Raw genomic sequence first — 18,542 nt, 5'->3', positions numbered from 1 at the left:
TGGACCTGTTTCAAGATTCAGTCCAACTAGTTAAGATTTTACTGGAGGAAGGAATTTAGCCACTGAAATTGCCATAGGCAGCTTCACAACCAGTTGGGTAGGAAAGAAGCAAGCAGTAACCAGTACTTAGGGAAGACAGATGACATCAAAGAGGTATTCCACCAGGGGTTTTTTAGCAGTCAGTAAACTATGCGTGTACAAAACACTAAAGGAAGTATATTAACATCTTATTGTTATATCGGCACCTTTCATCCCAAAGGATAGCAAAGTACAGTACAAGCTGCAGATGTCAGCACTGGAGTTTCTTTTTCTTTTTCTTTCTTTCTTTTTTTTTTTAAGTATAGTGAAAATATTCACAATTTTTACATTGCTTCATCTTGCAGGGTTGGATTACTATTTACCATTTCAGTCTTAAGTTGATTAAAAAATTATAGCTTGGAGAATACTGTCAATGAAAAACATTACTGAAAAATTGCATGAAAAATTAAACATTTAAAAAAGTCATCTTTTTCTACTTTTTGGAAGAAAAGCAATTTTTCCTGGGGAGAAAATGTTATTTTCATTTGAAAATATAAGCAATCAGTTACAGTAAAAGGCGAGGGAGGTCTTTTGACTAAATCATGAGAGATACAAATTCTTTACATTGTAGGTAGCAGTTTGTGGTTGCCATTATGAGCTGTTCAGATGCAGTAATACTGGGTGTCCTGTGAGAACTCAGTAGAGTTTAAAGGTGGCAGCAGCAACATGTGGATAAGAAAGGGGAGGCCAGCGGCGTAATGCACTGTAGAAAATGTAGAGGCAATGGGAATATTGGATAAGCCCCTAAAAGAAAACGTCTTAGACTGATTCAAAGTGTCGTCAATTCTCTGCAGGGACAAAATCCCAGATCTTAAGGGTTTATTCAAATGGAAATCTACAGAGCAAAGTGCTTGATCCCTAACTCACCTTGCTGGAAAGCACGAAGTGCTGAGTTAGTGCTACTGGGAACTGAAAGTGCAGTTGCAGGAAATCTGAATTACTTCACACCACTGTTTAGCTCAAGAAGGTAAGACGCTATCGTACCTGTTGGCTCCCAAAGCAACTTGCAGCCTGCACATCAAGTCCAAGAAGTCAAGAAGTGCCAGCAAGGAATTACAAATGCTTCTCAACACTTCCTAGGAGTTATGCAGCAGTTTTAAGGGTGTGAAAGCCTGAGATGGTGGCGGGCTGCTGTCCTCAGCCTTGCCTCTTTGTCAAGGCATTGCTTTCTTTCACAACAATACATGGTTTAACTTCTGGAAATAATTGTGCATCCACAGGTTGTACCATACTAAACAGGAATTGCACATGCTCAATTGCATCGTAAGTGATGTAGATCTACCGGGAGGTAATTGACCCTGCTGTAGGAGCGGGTTTTAAGGCTGTCTCATCTGTTTCCTGGAAAAGACCTGATGGCAGAGATATTGCTTCATTAGAAAGCAACCAAGTGTTTTAAGTTCATCTGTCTTCTGCTAGGAAGAAGTATCATAAGAGCACCCAGCACTGACCAAGACTGCTAGCATACAAACTACAACTCCTGTTAAACTATAGATTGTGAGACCATAAAACAATGGAAGGTGCTGGCAGGAAAGAGATTTAGCCATCTCTGTTCTAATCTTACCTCAGCGTCCCAGTAGGATTTCCAATTGTGTCGTCCTTCAGACTGACCCAGACAGGTGGCTGCTGTCTCACCTTCTTGCAGGCAGTCCAGTAAATAATATATCTATTACCATATGTAGAGCTCTTCTTATTGCAAATTTAGCTCCCCATCTTGCTGAGACCTCAGTCTCAGATCTGCTCCACATCTATCAAAAGAACCTTCCTTTCGCCCTAAAGAGAAAACAAATCTGTGTGATTTTGAGCACCTCTGATAACAGCTCCTTTTGTTTTGGTTAAGGCTGTTCAACCACCATTAGAAAATGCTGCATGTGTAGTGATGGTGGCTTGTTTGCATTGTAGTACATTCCAGACAAGGCTGCATGATAGAGACTGTTCAGGAAAGGAGAAAAATTGGGTAAAATTAGACTCTACAGTTCTTTGTCTGGCTTCACTGGAAATTAGCTCGGGCATCTCTACAGCATATTATGCAATATAGATCAAGCCGTGGTTACTTCTGCCCAATAATACACACAAGTAGAGTTAGGTTGCAACATGAGATGAAGAAGTAAAACCAGCAAGTTTAATAGAAAGCACCAGACATAGACAAGCAGACATCATCATCTTCTTTCTTTCTGGCTCAGTGTCCATTTGGCCTGTAGGCATGATAGGCTGTATCAGTTCAATTTTCTGTGCCACCCATTGTTTATGAAGAAAGCTACAATTACTCATATTTGACAACTCAGTCTCACAAAGCCCTGTGAAGTTTAAAGTACTACCCACCTGGTATTTCTGTTTTATGAGCATGCAATTACAAAGTGTAACTTTGGGAATTTTTTAACCCTTGTTTCTTTCCCACACGCCCAAATGTCCTCGTTCTTGTCTCCCTCTCTCTGTAACTTTCGTTTCACTGGGATATCACCCTGAGAAGATTGAGGTAATTCAGATGAGTGGGAGAAGAGACAAGAAAGATCTGCTTAGGACTTGACCAGGAGTTTTAAAAGAAACTTACTGCACTGAGAAAATTAGATGCCTGGGAGATTAAGTTACCAAAACGGCCCACAGAATCCAGGCTCTGGGGATGTTAACCAACAACTGAAATGACTGAGAGCAACCTGCTCCACACCAAAGAACGCTATGGCTTCAGGAGAGCCACTCTGAAGGCAGTCCAGACTGTACAGACAGCAAAGTTTGGTTGTAGGGTTTTATGATAGCTTCTTTCATACCATTGTGTTATTATAGAGATGTGTGTCTGAAGGTGCCACTATTATAATGGAAAATGTTTATTTTGTCTGTAACCCAGCTGGCTGGTTTGCTGTATTTCAAATCTCCGTAAGTAAATAAATGAGGGGACTCTACTTTCCCCTCTACATTGCAGTGTGTATACATGAGTGTTATTTCATGTATCAGATTCCTGTACAAAAACTGCTGTCAGGCTATTAATAATCTGGAGAAACACCTTGAAACTTGACTCAATGAGGGCACACTGCAAATGGGCTCTAATGGCTTTTATTTCTCATCTCTGTCACCACAGATCTAATCTGCCATTTTCTCATTTTTTATCCTCTCTGGTCCCCTCTAAAATCATTCAGCATCTCTTCCCTCAGTGCCAGGCAGAGCAGAAGGGGTCCATGTGATGGGGTCAGCAGTCATTTATTAGCAGAGAAAGGTCAGGCGTACCATGTAGTGTGAAGCGGAGACTTGGGTGCACACCCAGAGTAGAGCAGAGCAGACCCAGGCAAGTGCACGGCAGCTTTCTGCCACTTCAAGGCCTGGGACCAGAATGTAGAAAGAAAAGTGAGGCATAGTCCTGGAGGGAAAGTATTCCCCCCACCACAAATGAGCCTTGCACCCCCTCTCCCCTGCCACCTCCCCCCCCCAATACTTTTCATTTTATGAGCCAGAAAGTAAAGTTTCCTGGATTCCAAGACTCTCTTTTGGCCACAAGGAAAGAATTAGCCATGACTGCACCAAAAAAACTGTACCAAATCCCCAGATAATGACATGTGTTAAAGAAATAAAATAAATAAAAGCCTGGAACTGAAACTAGGTCTTAACCTTTTCCTCTGTTTCAGGTCTGTATCCATATCTTTTGTGGGAACAATCTGGGCACCACCAAAATTTTGCAGCATGTGCCACTGCGTTTAAATACATGTTCCCTATTTTGAGTGGCACATTTGCCTGAAGAAAAAACACATATCAAACTCTATTTCTCTCCCCTCTGAAAGAAATGAGAGGAAGAATGTAAGAGGACATTGAAAAACATTAACTTCATTCTCGTGCAAGACTTGCGTCCTATTAAAAACTTATGGCCAGACTTTAAAAGTTATTTAGATGCTCAAAGGTTCTTAATTAGATGCCAATACATTTTTTTAAATGAATTTGCATTGCTAGGTATCTAATTACCTTCAATAAACTAGACCTCAGGCACCTCTGGGGAAAAGGCATGAAGCAGTTTCTAATAAAGTTCTACAGTATGTGATTCTCAGAGAGAAGCCACAAGTCCTTTCTCTCCCTACCGCCTTGACATTACATTCTGTTTAGGAATTTTTTCTTTTCTGTTTTATTTGGTTACGAAAACATTGATTTAAGGAATATTTCTCAAGCCTCCTGTGGGAATCCAAACCAATTTTCAGAGACAATGCATGTGCAGAAATGACTAACGTTTTCTTTGAGGAGGGGAGGAGATTTAAGGCTTTTGACTCAAGGGTTTTTTTTTTCTTCTCCCTCCTTCTTCTAAGTATCTCTTTATTCATCACTTTAATTACCTAATCGTAAATTTCTTTAGGGGGTTACTTAGAAGGAAAATTAGCATCAAAGCTTGGCAGTAAATTCAGGGGCTTTTGGAGTAGGTCCAAGCTGTTTCACCTGTGATTAATTAGATGATTTTTTTCTTTAAGTGCCAGAGGGCTGCTGAGGCCTTTAAGCAGTTACATGACTGCTGGCAGCTCAGGAGTTATGATTGATGTATTAGTCTGGCATCGAGGACTGCTGCTTCTTTTTGGTAGTTGCCTGGATATGCAAGTACATAAGGACAGCCGTACCGGTGGAGACAACAGGCTCATCTCTGGCAAGAGCCAGTCCCAGATACTTATGGAGGAGTGTAGGAACTGGGTACATCTATTTCTCCACTGCTGGGAAGAGAATGGGAGGACTAAGATGAGAGAAAGAGAGAAAGAAATGACCACTACTCAGACGTTAATCTCTATAAGAGTCACAAGATCAAGTCATAGCAGTACTACTTCTTTTCTTTAAAGCCTCCACTAGTGTGGGCTTATTCAAGAAAGCAAACTACAGGAAAACAGAACTAAACCTTTATCCTCAACCTTAGAAACCTTCTGTAAAAAGGAAGGACTTTAAAAAAATCCATCTCTTTTTCACAAAAACTAATAACCCTTTCCCCCATCCTGAAAATCCCACTGTGAAGAATGAATCTCAATAAGGTCGCATTTTTGTAGCAGAAAACTTTACAAGGCAACGAAATTCCAAGTCACAATGACTGATTTCACTTCTTCTGGCTGAAAATGAAATGCTGTTGTGTCACCAACAACCAAAAAAAAACAACCCACCCCAAAATCTCCATTAAAGCTTCAACAGAAGTTGGGAACATTAGCCAGCTCTAGGTCATCCCCATGAGACTCCCACCCATATACAGATTTGAGGGTTTGGATAAGCATCTGAACTTATGGACAGATAGAGCCCGGTGGACTGTGTCAATACTTTCTCAGAAAACAGATGCAGCTAGAGCAAGGAAATGGAGAAACTTCAGTCATTAATGCTTATTAGCTAGCACATGTAGGCTAAAGAAAGTGTCAGAAGCATTAATGATACACTTCCAGATTGCTTAATATGGTTAGCTCACCTAATTCACTCTGCACGGCCTCCTGCTGCAAACAGGGAAGCAATCAGCACTTAGACAGCTCTAGTCCCTTTGTAACTGGCCACTAGAGAGACAGTGGGGGTGAGACTATGGCTATACGGCACACTGGCGGCAGGTCAAGAAAGTAAGCTGAAGTAGATGAATGGGAAAGTAGAAAAGAGCCCTTTCTTCAGTAGGAAGAGGCTAGAGAACCCGCTGCCAATTAATGATTAAAAGAGACCTCGTTCTGTTCTGGCATTAACTTAAACCATCAGGTATTTAGAGTTTATCTGAGGAGAATAAATCATTTCTCAGATGAGATATGTGCTTTTGGGGGAACCGTGTATATACACTCTGAAAAGCTGCTCCTGCTGTCATGTACCTTTTCTGCCCAAGTCTTCTCAGGACAGAGATGTCCCATCGTATCAAGAGACGGCTCTTCATCCTGCCGTGCGGTAGTTAATCTCCATGGGAAGTTCCTTGCTCTCTCACCATCTCTGCTCAGAGAATAATGACACTTGGTATTTGCAGCCACCTCTTGTTTTCTCAGTCCCCAGCCTGCTTCATCTAACATTTATAGAGTCTGGATTCTCCTCAGATCTCATTGACTATGTGTCAGTCACCACCTGCAGCATGCTGTACTGCAAAACCCAACCCAGCTCACAGCAGTGACATCCCTCACTACTCATTCTGCTGGATTGTATCTGACTACACAAAGGAGGAGGGAGCAAAACAACCCAGGCCTGGATGTGTGTATTCATCTCTTTATGGGCAAGTGCTCTTTGTAGAGGCCTGTGCTCATCTGTGTGTGCGCGCCCATATCAGTGGTCAGAACTGGGTGGATGTACGTGTTAGGATAAGTGGTTTTGCATGTCTGAGTCTCTGGAGAATCTACATATCCCTGAATGCATCTTTGGAGAGGTTTCTGGTTCCATTCTTCATTTACCAGCTTGAGACATTGTGGCCCAGCAGATAAGATAAACAAGACAGAAAGAGAGTCAACTCACCTAGTGTGTAATCTCAGGTAATTTCCTCTCTGAAATCATGATGATACTTCCTGGCTTCTGTAAACAGGCTGACCCATCTTATAATGCATGGGGAAAATGAGCCAGGCAGTACTCCATGAAGGCTACTTTAGAAATCTTCTTGCCACCTCTGGAAGAGACTCTCTTAAATCCCTAGACAGACTGTTTGACAAGGGTATGATCATGTTAGGCATATGTAGCAGGAGCTGAGATGTGAAAGCAGAGATGCAGAATGGCCCAATGGGAAGGATTCCTACCATGCTAGGAATGAGGACACCTCAGTTCCATTTTCATCCTTACCACCAATCTGGTATATGATTTTGAGCAAACCACATCTCTTCTGCTTCCCTTTAAATATTTTTTTGTATATACCACCTAAACAAACTAGGTCAGGGACAACTTCTCATTATATTTGTTTGGCACCTGACACAAAAAGCTTCAGAACTCAGTTGGAGACTCCAGTAACACTGCTAAAAAATAAACACTACTAATATTTATCTCCCTTCCACACACTGAGGTGACCTTTACAGCTTAGAATGCGTGCAGATTAGCAAATGAGAGCGCAGACATCCTGTATCAGCTTTGTGTACCACACAGTGGTTTTCACTGCAGGCACTAAATTTATAGATACAATATCTATATATTACCCACCAATACACAAGAAGATTCTGTTGCGGAGAATTCAGAGGTTGTAACTTTAAAAAAGCATGTTTGCATGCACCCACACACAGATTCTCTCCTACACCTTTGCTTTTCAGAGTTTGTGACAACAGAAATTATTCTTTGCTGGAGGAATGTGGCATTGTTGACATTAAGAAAAAAAAATGAAACAGGCCTTTGCTTTGCTTGAGCAGCACATGCCTTCTTGATCAGCTGCCTGAGGTGCCTCATCTGTACAAAGCATTTAAATCTGTCTGACATCAAAAAGTAAGGTAAGACAAGTCACTTTGATGCTCCAGAGCACATGCCTAACATGATTATTGTAGAATCTTCCTGGTGATAATAGAATTATGCAAAGAAGGCCTTGACCCATTAATGCTTTTACCTTCCTGAGAATTTCTCTCCCCCTTCCTTTTTCCATGAGAAACAAATTGCTTGCACAGAGATAGCAACCAAACAACAAGGTGGAACAAAGTGAAAAAGGTCCTTTCCCCACCTTGTCATCTCTCAGCCGCCCCACCTTACCCCAGTAAAGTACACGCTCTAGCAGTTGAAGATTAAGCATCTGGAGATACGCAGCACTAAAAAAGCTCCATGACTGGAGATGGGCATATTCCCCTATCACAGAGACACTGTCAATGTAGGAGGGGAAAGCATGCCATGTCTGCACCTAAGAGACCTTGGAGACACGGAACATATTAAAAAAAAAGTACTTGCTGCAGACTCTTCTTTCTGTTGGAAAAAAGAAAGACAGATATTCACTCCAGGGGTTGCTTCAGTTTTATGTCATGTAGCATAGTTCTGGAGTAACACAGTGGCATATCCAATGTTTTGTGCCTTAGAGCTGAAACGAATAGGTTCCGGCTCTCAATCATGAAGGAGTACTTTCAATATTTGTCCCCATTTTCTACACAAAGCAGATGATTTCAGATAGAAGAGTCTGCTGGCAAGATCATCTGAGTTTCTCATCCACTCAGGAAAGTTCTAAGTAAATAGGCTTCTCGCAGTTTTTGTAATAAAAATGCATTAACACTGCACAGGACCTGTTTAAAATAAGAACAAAGAGTTCCAGGCATGTGCAGTTATTTAAAAGCAATAGAACAATAAGAAAAGAACAGGGATATTACTTCCTCTGTGCTCTGCTTAGACTGAGAGTATTACAGCTGCAAATGAAGACGGGTTTAGATGATGACAATACAGAAAGTTTGCAGGGAGTCTTAGTAAAAGCTATCTTCCATAGTCAATTCTCAGCTCTTCCTAGCACTTGTATCAGACACTGCAAAGCCTGCCCAGGCTGTTCCTTCCACCTTTTAACTGTCTTGTCTGTTTAAAATAATGCATGCTAGGGAATGGACTGAAGTACTGTATTACTGAAGTCTCATTCTGCCAGAGGGTGAGCAGAATCCAGTGCACAAATTTTTATCTGAGTTTGTATATACAGTGGGTAATTTTAGGCCAAAAAGCTCCTACCAAGAGATCAGCTGACTGTGTTGGCACAAATTCAGGTCTGCAAAGGGCTGGCAAAGGGAAAGCACACTTGCTATGGTATTTTGTTTGCTCTAAGCATGGTTTACCCATTACTACTTGCAATCTGTCCTGAATTGAAAATGTATGATTAGTTTGTTCCAGGAAAGATGAGTCCAACACATTAAGGCTCAGATCTCAATCCAAACTCCAAACTTCTCCAAGTGCAGATATGTTTCCATCTGGAATTTTGGTCCAAACTTTCTCTTGCTTCTTATGTTATTTGAGCAGAGCCCCTAAATGTCCCATCCTAAATCAGTACTTAATTATGGTAGGCTACACAAATCACAGGAGACAGTTCTTTCCCCAAAGCTTTCATAATCTAAATGAACAACTATTTTATTATTTTTCCCTGGGTCCAGTAGGCAGCATTAGGATAGAGAGTTAAATAACTCACCTAAGTTTATACAACCAACTTGTTGCAGAGTTGGGTACTGAAGGCAGTTGCTTGACTTTGAGTTCAGTGCTTTAACTTATCCCTCAAAAGGAAAAGTGCAAGCCCAGATCTGACCATTCCCCTGGGTGGGAAGGCTTCTGGAGTATTTATTTTAAACAAAGACTTATTTTCCCTTCTTCCCGTCTAAAACAGAAAAAGGACCAAGACCTTATTCTTGAGCTTCAGGGTTCTGTTAATTGGCTCCCTAGTAAAATTACAGAGACTCAGCTGCCTGATAATGATTGTAAATGACAGATACTATCAAGTTTACCTTGTGATGTCCCTGGGGAGCTTGCAGTTAGTTTAGTCTGAACTCTGCGTCAGCTGTTTGGGTTCCTTTCTTCTCAGCATGTGGTATCTGGACTCAAGCTGCAGTCTTTCAAACCTAATTAGTGTTAGGGGAAAGAGAGGAAAAAAACCCCTCTCTCCTCCTTCCAGCAACTGACTTTGTAACATAAGGGCGGGACCTGATTTATGGTACAAGTTCATGGGGGTTTTTTTGCTTGTTTTTTTTCTTCTTTAATGCATATCAATCCAACATCTCCAGTTGTGTTTGCAAGAAAAGTACATTTTAGAGTGCTGTATTCTTTGAACTGAGAAATTCAGCAGAGAATCTCTAAACTTGACACAGTCATTGAGTTTGTATGTAACTGGGTCTGCTCTGTGCAGGGCTTAGCAGAGGCTCAAGTTTTTGCTCTTTTCCTCACAGAGAGGCATTTTACTCCATTCCGATCCTAAAGTTTAATACAGTTTTCAGTGATAATATCATGCCAATGTTTAGCCAAATTCAAACTGCCCACTGTACCACTAAGAAATAAGAATCAGGAAAATTTACTGCGGGGTCTTAATAATTTGTAAAATTCTTCTTTATTTGCAGGGCGTTTCACAATCTCTCATAACTCTGTCATGAGGCTGTCTTTACTACCTGTTTTCTTGCTTGGTAACTGACTCTCCACCCAATGTCACAGGTCATCAGTTGTTGCAATGTTGAATGGAACAACACAGAACAGCAGATCTGTAGGCAGCATCTTCAAATCACTGCGGGGCCGAGCAATCACAAACCTGAAAAAGCACTAGTACATGAGATTCAGACTGCTTTGTGAGGTCTTGCTACTGAATGTCTAGGATAGCTAGCAAACTGCAGATTTTTTTTGCAATGGCTGATTGCATCTGCAGAATTCTTTGAAACGATCAGATGATGTACAGAGGGTCTAATTTTACCTATCTTTCTACCTAAGAATGGGATACATATTTTTTAAATGAAGCTAATTGGTCTCTGGAACAGCTGCTGAAAGATGTGTTAAATTCTTGATTGCTCAAAATCTTCAAATCAAGACTAAATGTCTAAGAGATCTGAAGCTCAAGCAGTCACTAAAATCTTGAAATTTTAAGGATCACTGAGTAGAACAGGTTAGATGAGGAAGTTCTCTCTGCTTGTAAATTCTCTGAAATCCATGACCTCAGCAGCATTACTATCTTCATGTTCCAGCAACTCTCTAAGGAAGAAGGCTCACTTGATCAGAGTCCCCAGAATTAGTCAGAGAGCAGTGTTCAGATCACACACCAGCTTGCCTCAAATGGCCCTACTTGCCTACAAGGATGTCTAAATTCAAGAGAAAAGTAAGTCATTCAGGTTGTCTACAACAATGTTTAACTTCAGTCATGACTACTCTTTTGACTTATGGTACCATTTCAGATGAAGTGTACTTGCCTATTCTTGCATGGATTGGGCTCCTCCATCAGACGGTAGAGCCCAAAGCAGAGTATCCCAAACAAGTCTAAAGCTCTGCAGTAAATGTCTCCAAAGGAGTTCTCCTGCTGTAAAAGAAGCGAAAACATTCTTATCCCAAAGGGACCAAAATAGACAATTCAGCCTAATACTAAGTCAGGCATTTAGCCAAGTATCATCACTGGTATCATCATTGTTCACTACTTCTAGTGCCATAACATTTGTGAGCTGCAGTCATAGGACCAGGACCCTTATGTGTTTATCACTGGATAAAGAAAAAAAGGAAAGAAAACCAGTGCTCCCCAAAAGCTTAGAATCCAGTATTAAATGAGGCTATTTGATGTCTTTAGCCTTTTTAAGTTGTATAGTGGATTCAGCTGAAAGAAGCTGAACTTCACGTAATCACAATCAGCCTTTTGTTTCCACCTAGTGCTAGCGGTAGGGATGAAAACCTAGCCTATGAAGTATCACTCAGTGATATAACTCACCATGGCACCCGTTAACAACCTCTTGGACAGTGGCAGGAGTGCCAGTTTGGATCTGGCTCGGGAGGCGTTGTGCATCATTTTGTCGGAACTTCTGCTCAGTATGCTGTCCTTTTCCAACAGTTGCTCCTCCAATGCTGGGTTTGTCCCACTTGTCACCAAAGTCTGCAGCAAAGCCAAGATGTGATGGTTGTAGTAGGTCTGGAAAGGAAGAGACATTGAAAATTCAAAGATGAAGTAGTATGCCCTGGTTCCTGAAAGAAAAACAAAATTGTTCCAGTGAAAATCTGGAGAATACTATTAATGACTTTGGAGTTTTTTGTGCACTTAAAATAGTCCTTAATTGTGTATAAAGTATTCTGACAATATTTATGGATCACCACCTGCTTAGCCCACTTCAGTTTCAAAGAGCACTCAGAAGATCCCACCTATGTTCTTATAACAACATGCATCACTCAGCAGCTGAATGGGAGATTTTCAAAGACACAAATGGCAGTCAGTCATAGCTCCCTTTAATTTCTCAAATGACTTTTGCAGTTGGTGGGGGGGGGGGGCAAGAAACCTGGGCAGCTGCTCTGATGCCCCCTGAGCATGAGCACAGCGTGTGAAGTGGAGCTGATGAGGGCGACCACCCTGCTCAGCTAGGGCACAGGAGCAGGAGGAAACTCTGTCCCTGTAGTTGCTGTATGGGTTTTGAAAGCCTCCCTCTCTGCCCCTGTCTCAGTCAGTATTTTTTTTTGAAAAAAATATTGTGGTTCAAATTCAGATTTGAGGGCAACCCCTCCCCTCTCCAAAACCCAGGGTCTTTTTTTTGATCTAAAAGCATTCCCTTGTGATTGCAGTGCACCAAATAACTTAATTTCTACCCTTTCTCTAAAAGCTCATTTCCTGTACAGAGCCACTCTGTGGAATCTGTCACCTGCATTCTCCTGAGGAAAGAAACTAAACAAGCTGCAGAGAAGGAATGGTGTTACTAAATCCAAGCTAAACTCAAATCCGCTTAAGAACATCTGACCATATTGTTGGGCAAAAGGGTATAATGCTGTTAGAGTAATTCTCAGGCTTTTAAAGTAAGGAGCTATAGTCCAGGGTTATCCAGGAGTGATACAGCTTTGGGGGAATCTGCACTTTACATATTTAACTGAAGCACGCTGAGCTCTTTAACATATCATTGCTGTACTTTTTGACATCAAAAGGATTGTATTTCCATACTTGGATGAATTAATAGGATTTGCATGTCACCCTCATTCCGTACTTTCTTTGCTAAGTTACACTGCAGGAGTTTGAAAGGAGGAAAACAATTACGGAGGTGTGCATGTGTGTATGTACATGCACTCAGGAAAAACTCCCTGCATTCAGAATGGGCCTCCAAGCTGACTTTAAAGGAGCGCTGTTTCGGTAATGTACCAGAAAGACACTACCTTCCTTGCCAGCTGCTGTTTGGCTACGGCTTGAGATACGCACATTTCCAGGGATGTACCTGCACAGGAAGGCTAGGCTAGAAACCTCCTCCCATCACCAAGCAGCTGCTTAGACCCACTGACTCCATGTTGCTACTAAGCTGGCCCTGTACAGGTTAGGAACCTGCAGCTGAATCAGGAGGGGAATTGAGGGCTCATTACAGTACCCGAGCCCTAATGACCATGCTCATTGAATTGTTCTTTTCTGCCTAGGGAGACTCCAAGAGTCAGGTTAGAGCAAGTGCCAGTCCTGCTTCAGGCTTCCAAGGGGTAACATGTCACTTTATAGACCATATAAAAGATGTCTTTGTACCATGCAGATTCTTCTGCCACTCTCCTTACAAACTAAAAGAGAACAGCAACTCTCCTCTGCATGTCTCAAGAAATTTCAACAGATATTCACAGTGATAGCAAATGGAGGCGATACTGGACTGCTGGACTCTTCCTCTTTCTTCTCATTCACACTTTTTTCCCTTGATATTGCAATTACTAAGCAATATCATATTTCTCTCCTTCTTCCCTATATTTACAGACTAACTGAATCCAACTTAAGGTGCTCCTCTACTCTAAAGCACCGTTGAGTGCTGATTATTCCTGGACAGACTTGGAGTCTTACACTTGAGTGAAATTTTATCCTTTAAGACAGGTCATGCTCTGTCTCAAGCTGCTTTTACACTTGACATTAGTGGTCATTAATTACTGACTGATTGACATATCAGTGAGTAGCAGCAATATAATACTTTCACTAACACAGAAGCCTTCTCAGGAAAGCATAACTGGACTTGACACACTTATTTTGGACTGCTTATCCCTTTGAGAGATTTGTTTTCTATTTATTCATTTTCTCTAAAACTGCCACCCAAGCACTATTCCCTTGGACCTGAATTGAGAGCAAGGTATATGGAACTTGACTGAGGCATGGGGAATCAGGGTAAAGAGGAAGAAGGGGGCTTTCAGAAAAGGAGAAAGCCGTTTTGAAAATGCCAGCTTATGAGTGGAACTGCTGTTTTGCAGCCAAATCCTAGCTGAACTGCACCAAACTGTCACTCACAGGTGTCACCTCAAACAGTATCACTCACTTTTGACAGAAACTTAAAATGATTACACAGCAGGACAGGACTGTTGTGTTCCCTCTGTTCTTGCATTTTGGTGCAATGTACCCAATCCCCACGATGCAAACGTTTTCAAAGGGAAAGTGCCAGGAATTTACAGAGAATCAAAATATGTTCTCCTCTTAAAATCTGATGTGGTCTTCTGGATCAGCAGGAATACATTTTATACCATTTCAGAAAATAAGCATTGAGAAATTCCCATTGAGTTCAATGGATTTTCTATCCAAACTTCCACTGAACTTCTGCCCAGGTGCTGGACTGACAGCTAAGAAGATAAGAAAAGTTAAATGTTCTATTTATCCCTATGTCTGCTCTAGTAAAATGGTGATGGTGCAGATTCCCTGTTCCCTTGCTCACCCATGCACCTCCAGCCAGACTTGTAAAAATCTGTTCTGCATGAACGGGAAAGAACTCAGAGTCCCCATAATCTGCTCAGCCCTTGGCATCACTGCTGGAACTTCTAACATGGGGCCAACTTGTGCCAAATTTTGGCTTCAGTGACTGCGGTCCCCTTAGAGGGACCGATTGTAACAACATGTTATCAAGAAGTAAATAAAGTAGTCTGACTGTAAATACTTTTTGTAGCATATCAGTATTTTGGAGCTGGGAAAGGGAGGAAGTTATCAAAACACTTTAAAAGTTTCTCCAAATAATTCTATGTGCCTATCAACCACAGGGAGAGTGCATTGAGAGTCACGTCTTTTGGAGCTGATACTTGTCTTTCAGTCTGTGGAACTCACTACCCCAAGAAATCACACAGGCCCACTGATTAGCAAATTACTTACGTAAGAATGGACATGTATAATTCTCAGGGCATAGACTAACTAACTGAATCACCAGTTACTGCAAGGTTTCTTGTGCCTTTCTCTGAAGCACTTGGCACTGACCATTGCAAAGGCTAGATTAAGTGGACTTACCCTGGCTGCCAATCACTTTGTTACACTCCTCACAGGGAAGGGATGCCTCTGATGCCACTAATTATGACAGGACATGATGCATCTACTTACAATAGACAAAAGAGAATTCAAGCAGCTATCTGAGAAGATATCTCCCGTGCAGGCAGCAGTGGAGAAAAGCTGATCTTGGTCTGGGATCTCAGAACTGATGTCGAAAGCCTGATTAATGAACTGGGCGTTTGGTGAAGACTCTATTGGACAAGCAAGGAAGAAACAGGAAACATCTTAGAAACAGAGAGAAGCCATCTAGAATCAGAAATGAAGTTCATAAATTTAGCTGGCCATTCTGTGTCCAGTACTAGCCATAGCATGCTGGATTTGTAAAGGAAAGAGGAACAAAATATTCAGTGCTGCTGATCAACTGTGCAAAAGGAGTCAAAACACACAGGATCTTTAAAAAAAAAAAAAAGGGATTAGCCTGATCTTTTCCCCTCAATTTCCTGATTTAACAGAAGTACAATCACTATTTCTATTGGCTTAAATTGGAGTTAGGGAGTCCCTATCACAACTGTCCTACTGTTACAGTGATATGTTAGAATCTTCACTAGCTTCTCAGCTTTATTCTTACTGTCTGAGATAGTCTTGGAGAATTCCCCCTACTCTGAAAGTGATTCTTCTTTAACTTTCTTTGCTATTTTCAGCGAATTGTCTAAGTACATCTAGGTAGAGGGCCCCTACTGTGCTACTGAATGTGACTGAATGTGCTAGGTACGTCCTGGCATTCTAGCACTGCCAGTAAGAATGCTGATGAATGACAGCAGCACAGCAGGAGACAGACAGGAGGAGTGAAAGAAATGGAGATCAAGAACCCATATTTTCCCATTAAAAAATATATAGAGACAATAAGTAACTCTATGTGAGTAATGATTAATTTCTATTATGTCCCCTAAGGCCAGGAGGCATTTGAGTGGATCATTTTTAAAGATGACTAAAGCTAGCCAAAATCACAATACTATTAATGCCTCCTGTTGTCTTGCAGTATCAGTGTCATCCTTCAGCCATGTCTTCTCAATACAGATATTTTACCAACCCTGGATTTTAGGAGTTGGCTCTGCATCTGGTATTAATCAGTACGACTCCACTGACTACTTTATAAAAGTCTGGGTATTAAAAGCATGGTCTCGCAGGCATAATAAGCGACCCACTTTATTTCCCCACACCATTCTCTTTCTTTTTCACATATTTGCGGGATTCTTATTTCTTCACAGATTACTTTGCTGTATCACTCCCAAATCTCTGGCCCTTTATGGCAAGCGTTTCCAGAATCCACTGTTTCAGAGGAATATCCATTTATAACATGCCTGTGAGCCCAGTGACCAACCCACAAGTTCAGAAGATGCTCAGCTCATTGAACTGTTCTCAGCTTGGTAGATCTGGGCCCGCAGAAACCCAATGTGCAGCTTGCCATTTAATGGGCCTTACATCAGCCTGATGTCAAGTGGTTGGCTTAGCATTTCTTTTTTCCCAGGGTTTCTCACCACTGGGCAGGGAGAAGCAGCACTACATCAAAGTATGATGACAACACATAACTCTCCTGTTCCCCAAGGCAAAATACATATTCAGCCCCTTTTAGAGGTATGCAGGCCCTCAGCTAATTCTACCAACTCTGTCCTTACTACATGTGTTGTTAGCTCAGCACGTGCCGGGCAAAGGCACCGCGTGTTAAGAGCCTGGGCTCGATTCATTATTTTGTCAAAGATCTGACATGACTAAAATCCAAGTCATGTCAACAGATTGCAGATGTTTTCCTCTCCACTGACACACCAGATCCTGGAGGGAAATCACATTGGTGCAATGCCTGTCTAAAGATATTAGCTTGACCACACAGCATATTCTCAGAGGAGCTGGGCCTCAGTAGCCAGCTCAAAACATTTCTGAAACTTTTTGACACAGGAGAAATAAAAGTCTAAACCACAGCACAACAGAGCATCCAAACATCATTCCAGGAAATTCAAGAGTTCTGAAATGACTCTGGAGGAGGCATCATTATCTTATCATTATCGTGCACTATTTCTCTTTCAGCAGCTCCTCAGACTCAATAGCCTGCTGAGGTGCTTCACTGCTTCTGGGACACAGCATTGCACTTCTCCCACATTGACCTACCAGCTCATCAGGTGTAATTTGTGACTATGCAGTATGCCGCAGCCTCATACAAATAAAGTATTGCTAGTGCCTGCTACAGACCAGGACTGGTCACTAACCATGGCTCAGATACAAACCTGGGAAGGTTTGGAAAGCAAAGACCTCTCCCTGAATTTGCTAAGCCCACATACTATTTACAAGCATTGCATCAAAAAGGAAAAAAGACAGACAGAAAAAAGCCTGAGTGAGTCAGGGGCCAGTCATGATGCCTAGCAACATGCTATGCTAATTTGATGAGTATGTTCTTGTGTCAGCACTCTAAATGGAGCTAAACATCCATGTCCCCAGGGACTGGCAGCCCAGCCACACCACTCTGGTGTGACACTGACTGCTATGTTACTAGTAATCAGTTAATCAGTGCACATGTTCCTAATTAATGGATCTCGTTTGAAATCATTGGGGGATGAAGACAAAGATAAAAAAACAGCCAAGTACAGCATGAAAGAGCTCTTCGGATTGCCTCAGTTATGAATGCAATCTAGAGAGGCTGAGCCTTGTGGAAGGATAAGGACAGAGGTGTCTGGGATCTAGAGGAAAATGCCTGCGCTGCTGGTCCACCTTGGTGTGTGTATGGACCTGTCCAAGCACTGGACCCCAGGCATTCACGGCACAATGCCTTGAACTGCAGACGGTTTGGAACAGGCTCTGTCTTTTCACAGCCACTTGTACAAATGGGGAGGAAGCCTGTAGCTACCACCATAATCCAGATGAGGAGGAGGGAACCATTACAAGTATTTCAGAAAGAGGGGGTTGAAACACAGAAAATTAGGCCTTGATTCACCCCACTTTGTTGTGGGATGAAAACTGGGCATGGAGTTATTCTCAGTGCTTTTTATAATCAATGGAGCAAGGAAGGCACTGCAAAAGGACAAGTTAGATTCAGGCAGGTGGGCAGAATCGCCTTTGGTGGTGCCTCTTTCTCCACTGAAAACAAGGGGAAGACAGGCAAATAGGCTTCTGATTTATTTACCTCAGTGAAGTGTCTTAGGATAGATGGGATGAATGTGGGCCAAGTGACTAGAACTCACATCTCCTAAGATCCAGTCCAGCAGAAAAAAAAAAAAAAAAAGGCCATCATCTTTCTCCTAAATGGATGCTTCGGAGTTTTGCTACACACTGAGACCTTTGCAACACTTTGTTATATTTATTCTCCAGATAAACCATCCTGACTCTTTCAAAGCTAGTGAATTAACATCTAAGTCAAACCTTTTAATGTTCCTTGGACATATAGTGCTTGTCGCTTTCTGTCTGTGAATTCTAAAAAGGGCCTGGGGTAAATAAATAATGCAGCACACATATTGCTTCTGTGAAATTTGTTCCCAAAGAATAACTTACTCAGCTCTGTGGTGACGGGGATCCTTTTATAACATGGCTCTGATTGATTCCCCAATGCTCTCGTTCTGAAAACAGTCTCTGTAGAAACTGTCAATAAAAACATGAGAAGACGGGGAAGTTGGTACAAGCAGAAACAAAAAAAAGAAAAAAAAGAAAAAGAAAAAAGAACACAAGACACAATGGACTGACAAATGCAGGAAATCTC

At 41.7% G+C, this 18,542-nt stretch overlaps 1 protein-coding gene across 1 annotated transcript in view; it reads right to left on the bottom strand.

Annotated features, from left to right (window-relative positions):
- Window positions 1-10,080: 10,080 nt before the first annotated feature.
- The window catches only part of KCNU1 (potassium calcium-activated channel subfamily U member 1), a 52,063-nt gene continuing 43,601 nt past the window's right edge, over window positions 10,081-18,542 (bottom strand). The window contains exons 23-27 of the mRNA XM_067312274.1: window positions 18,338-18,415; window positions 14,912-15,051; window positions 11,336-11,533; window positions 10,830-10,933; window positions 10,081-10,180 (exon numbers count right to left, since the gene is read on the bottom strand). Of these exons, the coding sequence (XP_067168375.1) occupies window positions 10,081-10,180; window positions 10,830-10,933; window positions 11,336-11,533; window positions 14,912-15,051; window positions 18,338-18,415 (620 nt within the window). The remainder of the gene's footprint in view (window positions 10,181-10,829; window positions 10,934-11,335; window positions 11,534-14,911; window positions 15,052-18,337; window positions 18,416-18,542) is intronic.

Source organism: Apteryx mantelli, chromosome 29 (assembly GCF_036417845.1).
Source record: "Apteryx mantelli isolate bAptMan1 chromosome 29, bAptMan1.hap1, whole genome shotgun sequence".
NCBI classification, from domain to species: domain Eukaryota; kingdom Metazoa; phylum Chordata; class Aves; order Apterygiformes; family Apterygidae; genus Apteryx; species Apteryx mantelli.
This window is presented reverse-complemented; position numbering and strand designations above follow the sequence as displayed.